Consider the following 9,639-nt stretch of genomic DNA (forward strand, 5'->3'; position numbering starts at 1 on the left):
TATCTATTCCTGTATTTCTTGAAGAATTTAGAGAAACCCAAATAGCTTTCATTATTTCATATAAAGTAAAAACAAAAGGCATAGTTTACATTGTCCAATTATATGGTAGCAAGAAGAATGTTATGCTTGAATCAGGGGTAAATATTACTTCTAATTTTTTTCGATAGATAATTTGAAATATAATTTTAAAAGATCAAATCAGCATTAAAGATTCAGATTTACATGAAAGTTAACAAACACAATAAAACATCTTAATAGATAGTTTTATTTTAAAATGATATGACACACTTGCTATTAACATATATGGCATCAAATGCCCTAATAAAAAGCCAAGAACCTTAATAACTGCCCTTTTAGAATATCAAAAACAAATAATCAACATCAAATTATTTTTCTTGTTTGGCAAGAACAGTAAAATTTAAAGCACGATGAGAACCATAAAACTAAAACTCTCAATACACTATATAGAATAACCTATCTTTGCTTTCTTGTATGACATTTGTTTGGAGCCTGGCTAGGAAGCATGAAGATGGTAGTGCGAAAACAAGGCTGGCTCTTCCTGAAACACAGGAGAATTAATAAAGCAGAGGAAAACACTGTCTGCTACTCATATTTCCCTGAAATAAAATAATAATCATGGTAAAATGATTTCTAAATATGCCACACTTTTATGAGCCTAAAATTGGGAGGTTAAAAATGTAAATTAAGCATCTGCAGGAAGCTGAATAACCAAAACAATCCATATAATTATGGCATCTCATTCTGAGGTTGATGGCAAATTCTTCATTCACGACCTGTGAAAGACTTCTCTTGTCCTTAAAGTCAACATTAAGGCATGCCAAGTTTCCTATAAGAAAATTATTCTAATGATAGCTTTAAATGTTACAGTTCTATAATTATAAAATATTCTCCTAGTAGATACATAGACTTGAGTGTACATAAACTTGCACACTAGCAAACAGAAATGATAGGTGCACTCTTAAAAGTAACCCATGGATTTTTGAACTCAGTTTTTTATGTTTAAAATAACATCTTACTTTTTACAGTGCTAGTGCACAAGTCAGGCCAATTACTTCCCAAGGCTTATGCCCATATGAAAGTTGGAAGGAAAGAATATTATAGAATACTATGAACCATAAAATGATATGGCTGAAAATCAGCTGAAAGCCGATATGTCAATTCTCTTTACAAATCATTTTATACTGAGAAAAGCCAGTGAGATTTCATCGTAATTCTTTTTATTGTAGTCATTCTTTATGCCCAATTCTGGGAAAGGGTAAACCCCATTACAGAGAACTATAAGGATCTGTCTTATTCCTTTGTCACAGTGGAATATAGTTGGTGGTATTAAATCTTGCTGAACAGGTGAACCATTGGTGAAGGTTGTGAATCTCTTTTGTCAGACCACATTTTTGTGGTAGCAGTTATTGCTGCAATGGAATCTGGCCTTCAGATTGGAAAACCTTCTCCTAATATATACATAGAACATTTGTTGTTTAACTTTATATGAATAATACAGGTTTTGCATGTGCCTGTCATTGCACGTGTGAAAGATGAAGCCTAAAATGTTCAAATCTTCTTGCCCAGAATTTTTGCCTCTCACAAAGAAGTAACAAAAAGTAGAGCCACTTGGATTCACACCTTTAATTCCTGATATTCAACTGACATAATTCTCACTCACTCATTTATCCTTATGCCCAGCAGCAAAGGGAAGGCACAAAGGAATTTGGTAGGGCAGTCTCTTTGTCTAAATTTGCACCTCGAAGGACATGTGCCAGTACTGGTCCAGTTGGGTCCCTAAAACAATTAAGTATGAGAGGGATGGACTCATATTTTAAGCAGACAGTAAAGCATGTGAGACTGATAGCAAGGCAAGTAGCTAGGTAGTATAGCATCAAGGGGCATGGCAATTTTGTGGGTAAAAACACCCACAGCCACCAAGAATTTCATGGTTCCAAGCAGTCCTGTAATCCTCTAAACTACAAACCAGCTATGAAATGGGGAGCCTGGAGGAAAGACATTCTTCTTATGAGGGAGCCAGTACATCGTATGAGATGGTCTGCTTTAGGAGCTCCAGATGGCTAAAAAGGACACACAACATTACAAAGAAATCACGGCAGCTCTGCCACAAACAGTTTAAGGTGAACTAAAAAGGAACAGTTTTTATTAAAGTCATTAAGACAATTAAACTGTTCGTTAGCAGCCTGTAGATCCCGGTAGTAATAGAGAAAGGCAGCTTTCTTTGTGGTACTCACCGCTTTGGGTCTCAACGCTGAACAATGAGCTGTCTTCTTTTAAGATTAGGAAGGTGACTCTAAGTTTAGTTTTCTAAAACCTGGTAAAAAGTTAAAGACCTAAACTATGGACCTCTGCAAAAAGAGTTCTGCTTCTCCAGGTCTAGCAATAAAAGCTCTCATAGATAACAACCAGCACCATGTTAAAGAGATAGGCGTAAAGTCACAAATCTCCAGGAAGACTCCAAGACCAGCACCATAGCTATGGTCTGTTCAGTGACTATAACAGTATCACCTGATGTTGCCAAAGTACTTCTAAATAAATATATTTAGAGCCCCAGACCCTCTTTATCAGATTGGAAAAAACAGTGTCTAAAGTTCAGGGTTTTTTGTTACCTGTGTTACCATCACTTTAAATTCAGTTAATCTTTTTCTTGAATTTAGGCACTGACAGGATGAACTACAGCTACACAGCTGAATACCTGGGGAAATCATAACTGATTAAGGCAGTTGTCTAAATCCTGTCAACACAGCACTAGAGGAGACACCCAGATGATGTTCTGAATTGGTTCCTTTTGGAGTAATGGTCTGCCCACATAAAAGGAGAAGTTAAAAGAGATATGCCCTATATATCTGCCCTATATACGAGCAGATTTAAATAATGTTGACATAAGTAAGCATATACTTACTATATTTCAATTTTAAAAGTTTAAGGAAGAAATATATTCTAAGTCTTTTTTTCCCTGAATATTTTTTCCTAATTGGGATATATACATATATTTATATGAATATATATGTAGGAATATATATTCTTTAGATCACATCAGAACTATATGTAGTTTGGTAGCACTACAACATTCATTAATTGCTTCCAAATGAAGAGCTTTGACTTTTTCTCCTTTAGCATCAGTTTTACAGAACTGAAAAAACGTCCTAACACCTGATTCTCAAATTTGTCTTACTTCAGAAGCTGAAAAATCAGGCTTCTCATTAATTGTTTGTCTGCAATTTGACTAATTAATCCTGTTTCATCAATAAATAAAAACAAAACTCAGCTGATGCCATTTAGCATCTCTGAATAAACATGTATTTTTTAAAAGTATATTTTAAAAAAACACACAGCTCAGACCTACTCACGAAGCCAAGGAGATTATTCCCTTATTGCCTCAACGTCACGCAAAGCAGATCCTCAAGCAGGCTAGAATCTGAAAATTTATATATAAACCTCAGAATATGAAATTTATACTGCTGTTAAGCCGGCCTCAACACATGAGAGTCACGGTAAAACAAAAGTTTCTTCAAAAAGCAGTAGAAACCAGAAATCATGTCTATATTATACCAACTGTTTCCAAATCAGCAACAGTCTGTTACATAGGATAAGGTAATCCAGCTACATCCAGCTTCCTCTGATGTCCATATAATTTACCATTTTAACCTAATAATTCTTTCACACACCTGTCCTCACTATTTTTATTATCCTCTGATCTTCTCTTTTTGCATTTCGCTTTAACCCTTACTAACACATAGTGTACCTAACTCATCAAATCAATCTGACACCCACAAGAGCTCACTCACATAAATATCCTGACTCACACACTCTGCCAGCCAAAGTCACCCACATATTCCACAGTCTTCAATAACAACAAAAACTTCAGACATTAGAATTAGGCTTTAGAATCTACAAAGAAATCACTTTCTCACCTCCCCTTTCCTGCCCTCCCACCCCAATTCCCAGCTCCAGTCCTCTTTAAGAATGGCCCCACTGATCCTGGTAACACAGTAATGGAAACTAAAACAACTCTTGAAGTGGGAAGTTGGAAACACCTCAGAGAAGAATTCTAAAATGCAAGATATTTCTGAGGCTGCATTCCCCATCCCCTTCTTGAACCATAACCGTACCAAGACACTGAGTTAGCATGGATGCTAGGTGTGTGTTTTACAAAGTATTTACTGTTTTGCTCATGGTGCTTCTAATCAAGCAAGTTTGAATTCATGAGGCAAGATCTCACAGGTACTCAGGGCCTGGATATTAGGTGCTCAGAATGATGCCTAGACCATTGTTAGGGGCAGGTGGATTCTGGTGAGGAGTGCAGTTCCCACTGAGTCAGTGTGTTTAGTCTGTCTCTCCCTCTTCTCATTTTAATATTTTTGGCTGTGAGCTTAAGGACTGCTGGATCCTGGCGCAATGACTTGTTGCTTGGCCTGAGTAAATGACACCAGTTTCTAGGCACGGTCGCCAAGAGTCTAGCTGCACTTGTATTGGAGGTTTTCTCCAAACAACAACAAAATGTCACCTGGGAGTGTGCCTGAGCCAATCATGAGTCAACCTGCCTAGATGCTTAGATATCTGGAAATAGGATAAAAACATCTTATTCTTGCCTCTCTGGTGTGAGAACCAGGAAAGACTTCAAGAGTGCGCATAACCAGTATGATAGCTAAATCACAAACAGAAAATGAAATTTATATCAGCAATTAATTTTACTTCATCTAGAAAATGGGCATGTGACACTGCCTAATATCTGACACTACCATTCTGGGTTAAATTCAGATTGTTTGATTTATATAATTTTATTTTACTAGAAAGTTTATTCTTATGACTTAGTTACCACTTCTGTGTACTGGAATAGTTTTGAATATAACATATGTGTTTTTGCATTTTTAAATAATCAGTATCCTCAAGCTTCGAAATATTCAAAGTCAAAACCCCATATTTTAGTGTTTAGCCAAATTACAGGAAGAATAAATTTAGCAAGAAAATGGATAAGCACCTTTGAGAATTAAATGTAAGCCTTATTATGTGATTAGCGCTTACATTCTTTTTCACAAAATAGGTTGCTAATTGATCCTACACCTCCTAGTGTCCAAAGAATAATATCCCATATCATGTAAAAGAAATCGTTTGCACACTGGATTGTTAGAAGTATTTTGCTATAGAAGTAGAAGCTGATGGCCATTACAGATTAATTACTCTCAGCTCTTGAGGACTGGTGAAGCTGGTTGTGGTTTCTTCATGCATCTTACATGGCTTTTCTTCTACATAAAAGTACATAGAGAACAAAAACACTCACTGGCTGTTCGTTTGGGAAATAGACTTTCCTCGCCAGGCAAATAAACTGCACTGTTACTTTTAAGAAATGTGTTGTGTTTTGTTTTGCTTTGCTTTGTTCTGTTCATATAAAATGCCAAGGCAGACTCTCAAGAAGTTCACAACCAGAATTAACTCTGTACAGCGAGAGCATCTTCCTCTACCAAGGACAGCTCCAGGGTGTTTTCATTAGTGCTGGTTTTCATCCTGAAGTTGAAGGAACCGTAGAGTTTCGCAGACTCTTTGGAAGAGGCAAACCTGTCACGCCGATATAGCTCCCCCTTCCACATGGACATCATTAGCAAACAGGAAAGAACGACCCCCCCAAGCGTGAGAAGGCAGAGGCCGGCAATCACACAGCGGTCTAGGTGAGCCCCCAGCCTCGCGCTCTCCTTCTCCAGACGTTCCATCTCCCGGGCCGGCACAGTGTTGGGATCCACAGTCACATCCCGTGGGACAACGTAAGAGATGATCACCAGCAAGATGCCAGTGACCAAGAACAAGATGGCGCTTATGAAACCATAGTCTACTGACTTCCCTGAAGAGGTGGCTTCCGAGCTTGCATCATCTTCATCTTCGGATATCAGCGATATGGCAGCCTCGGGGGACCACTCATTTGGATTTCCCCAGCCAAGGTCTCCCAGGTGCTTACTCCCTTTTGCTGAAGGGGAGCGCCGGTTCCTTTGCTCCAGGTTGATATTCTCATCCACATAGGTAAAAGAAGTTTCTAATTCCTGGCTACAGCAGTCACAGACTTTCTGTTCTGCTGTTATTTGGTTGTTCCCTGAGTTGAGAAGCCCTGGTGGCAAGAAGTCTAGCTGAATAGCACTGTCTTGCAGTGAGGGGCAAGGGGATGCTGGAGAAGGGCTAAGTTTAGACCCTTCCCTCTCTGGTGCTCTTGGTGTCGACGTACAATGTCTCTGGCAGCAGAGAGCAGCTTTAGTGGCTGCTGCATCTGCCTGGTCCCTGGGAAGCCCTCCTGAACTCCAGTCCACAGCATCACACAGGGCTGCCTGGCTGCTCTTCTTAGCAAGATAGTGGAGCTCCATTGGAGCTAGTCAGACATCCCCCAGCAGCTTCCAGAAAGTCTGCTAATAGCAACACAGTTAGATAAGAACCCAACAGGAGCTAAGGCCGTACCACCAGCAGTATTGCTCCTGAGGCCCTCATCTCCTTTGTAGCCACAGGTCTTGACACTTCAGCCCCAATTCCTCCTAAAAGAGGTAAGAGAAAGGAGAGGCTACCTAGTGGTGGGAAAGTGTGAGAAGGGCAAATCCTCTGTCTTATCACAGGGATTAACACTGAGAAATTTAGGCCAGGGTAGAAAAGGAACATGGAGGAAGTGGCAGTGTCTCTGAAGAAAGCATTGCCGTCACCAAGCCAAATTTATCCAAGGACTCACACATTTCGGTGACAGGATCCCTCAAACGAGAAGGCAGGTTTCCTGCATAGAGATACAAATGAGAAAAGCAGGGACCTTTTTTAGCAGAGCTGCTGATTTTCTGAAGAATCTAGGGAAGCACAGACTTCTCAACAATTCAGTTAAATTATAAGTGTTTAGACTCTCTGTAGTTCAGAACAGATTCTAAGACAGATTAGTGTTAGAGCGTCACCATGGGTGAACCAATCAGTATGTCACTATCAGTTGGGCTCTGTTGGAGCTGGGGCTCAGCATTTTGACTGGGTAGCTCTGAAATGGGTGAAAGATGGCTAGCTTGATCAGCCACCCCTCCTAACCTTACACTTTGTATATCCAGAGACCCTAGTCACACAGCCTTGTTCACAGTGCTTCCATTCTCAGCTTACTGCCAGATGGTGGTAGCATGTTCTGGACCCAAAAGTATGTGGACGACACACCTCATTGTGTGATCTCTGCAAAACACAATGGGCTAGCCCACTCCTACACACACACACACACACACACACACACACACACACACACACACACACACACACACACACACCTGCCTGCTCCAGGTATAGGTCTGCTACTCCCACTCACTGGGTCTGAGTGGGTATGAGTTCCTCTACCTCGGCATGGTTTGCTAACAAATGTGTACAGGAAATCAACTGTCTAGAAGTTTTCACAAATCCAATCTAGAAGTAAACTGACAATAAAAGACAAATCATCAACCCACAGAGTCACAGTTTTGTTGAGGCAAATAGGTGGAAAGCTATTTCCAAAGTTACCTCTGGAACTCTGTATCCGTCACATGCCCTCAGCCCCACCACAGCAAGGCACATTTATGGGACAGAAGTTTGTGTTGAGCAGAAAACCAGTTGCCCATCTTTCTCTGCCTCTGCCATCTTTCTGAGGAATAAAAATGTACTTTCCACTATCACCAAGTACAGAGGTTTCAAGCAAGGGCCCTTTTTATTTTGCTTCCAAGTTCAGGGTAATAACTGATTTAACTCATGTCTTGGAGGCTTATTATGCTTCAAAATCCACATCCCAGCAGCTGGTAAACCCACACAGAAACGCAGGTAGGCTAACCTAAAGTCCACCTGGCAACTCACTTAAAATATGGGAGAGGAAATTTACATGTTTTCTGTTCTACATTAGAGTTTGTTTAAAACACACACACACACACACACACACACACACACACACACTCACTTCTCTCCTATTATCGGCGTTTCTCTGGGGCTAAAACAGATAAAAACCAAACCCAAAACAAAAGCAAACAAAATCAGGTGCAGGAAAAACACAACTGAACCAGAGCTTTCCTTTAGTAGGTGGACAGACCCCCACTGCAGGATCCCTCAGTGAAGGAAGCGATGATAACGGGTTTGACCAATTACTGAAATGAGAAATCATCTCGCAGTTCCCTCAAACATTAGGCGCTGTGATTAACCCTTGCCACAAATAACCCATCAAATTGGATTACTTTAGATAAAAATCGGCAGAGTCCCTTATGGGACTTCCAATTTATAACAAAGAGGGAGAGAAATCTCCACTTAATTCCCTTCTCCTGCTTCTTTTTCTCTTAAAAGGGAGACTGCTTGTTCCATCGGAACAAGCCGCACAGTCGATTTCCTTTGCAGCTCCGTTATCCGGGGCTTCCATTCTCAGGGGAGAATGGATAATCCCAGGGGACCAGCTAAAGGCTCTTTCCTTCAGTCTACTCCCTCTCGTCTCTGGTTTAAGAGCGCGGTTAATAAAACTGCACCGCAAAACGAGGGGTCAGCACTCTCCCTCGTCCGTCTGCCAGCAATTAAGGACATTAATATTTGCATTGGAACTAACTGACACAGGCGAGGCTGGTTTGGGGGAGGCGACCTCGGGATCCGTCCTGCGCGCGCTGTGCGGGAAGGGCGCGCCGCGAGCTCCGGGCAGCGGTGTCCTTCGCGGAATCAGTCAATCCATTCCGGGTGAACTCCGCGTCCGCCGAGGTACCCAGTGTTGGGCTGCGTTCGCCAAATACCCTAAGGCAAGGCAGGCACCTTGGGCAAGGACTGGGGACGCTCGGCCAGGCTCTCGGGGTCTCTCCCTCGCCCCAGCGCCTCCTCCCCGTCCCTCTCTCCGCCACTCACCTCCTGCCTTGGCCACCCAGCGATGCTCGAGCACCGCGCGCTTCTCCCTGCGCGGCTCCTCGGGAAAGTACCCCGCTCACAAGCCGCAGCACTTGTAGCCTCTGCGCGCCGCCGGGCTCCGTGGGGTGGGCAGCGCCTGCTGTGCCGGTTGGGCGGGCCGGGGCGGGGCTCGGCTCTCCCTCTTGCTGAGCATCCCGGGAGATGTAGTGCGGTTCGGCCTCCCTGCCTCCCTCCTGTCTCTCTTCTGTCCTACCTTCTCGTTTTTGCCCTCCCTGAAGACGAGTTCCCGCTATACCTCCGTGCTCCGGCCTGGCACGTTAGAAGAAATCGCTGGCTCTTAAACTCAGGCTTAGGTCCCCTAGCCTCAGGTGTGGCCACAGGATTATGAGGGAAGGAGTGTATATTTAGTTACAACTATGTGCCAGGCAATATGCATATTTCGTTTTGTTTAAAAGTCAGAACAAATCCTCCACGTAGATTTTATTAATCCTCATTTTACAGATAAGGAAAGAGGCTCAGAGGAATTAAGTGCCTCATCCAGGGTTACAAAGACAATTAATGATTGCTAATAAATTGTATCCAAGAATCTGCTTCCAAAGTCATTGCCTTGGTCACAAAATCAGGAGAAATGTGAACATTGAGGGTAAGGGATTGTCCTGTTCTCCTCTGCATCCCCTGTGCCTAGCAGAGTGTTTGAATAATAATGACCCAAAATAACAATAATTAACATACATAGCACTTACTATTGCCAGGCTCTCTGCTAATCACGTTGGATACATTAACTCA

General features: G+C 42.0%; 1 protein-coding gene across 2 annotated transcripts; it reads right to left on the bottom strand.

The window, feature by feature from the left end:
* Positions 1–244: 244 nt before the first annotated feature.
* Positions 245–8,976, bottom strand: TMEM74 (transmembrane protein 74). 2 transcript variants are annotated; one of them, XM_060287329.1, is made up of 2 exons: positions 8,854–8,976; positions 245–6,763 (listed from the first exon to the last, which is right to left on the bottom strand). In XM_060287329.1, exon 2 carries the CDS (start codon positions 6,366–6,368, stop codon positions 5,451–5,453), a length of 918 nt encoding a protein of 305 aa, XP_060143312.1. In that variant the 5' UTR covers positions 6,369–6,763; positions 8,854–8,976; the 3' UTR covers positions 245–5,450. The 2 variants fall into 2 exon arrangements, with proteins under 2 accessions (XP_060143312.1, XP_060143313.1); XM_060287330.1 differs by having other exon boundaries at positions 245–6,533; positions 8,854–8,951.
* Between the last annotated feature and the right edge of the window lie 663 nt (positions 8,977–9,639).

This window comes from Globicephala melas, chromosome 17 (assembly GCF_963455315.2).
Source record: "Globicephala melas chromosome 17, mGloMel1.2, whole genome shotgun sequence".
In the NCBI taxonomy this organism is placed as follows: Eukaryota; Metazoa; Chordata; class Mammalia; order Artiodactyla; family Delphinidae; genus Globicephala; species Globicephala melas.

Excerpts from the sequence above, each read along its gene's own strand:
- TMEM74 (XM_060287329.1), bottom strand. The coding sequence starts at position 6,368 with ATGGAGCTCCACTATCTTGCTAAGAAGAGCAGCCAGGCAGCCCTGTGT.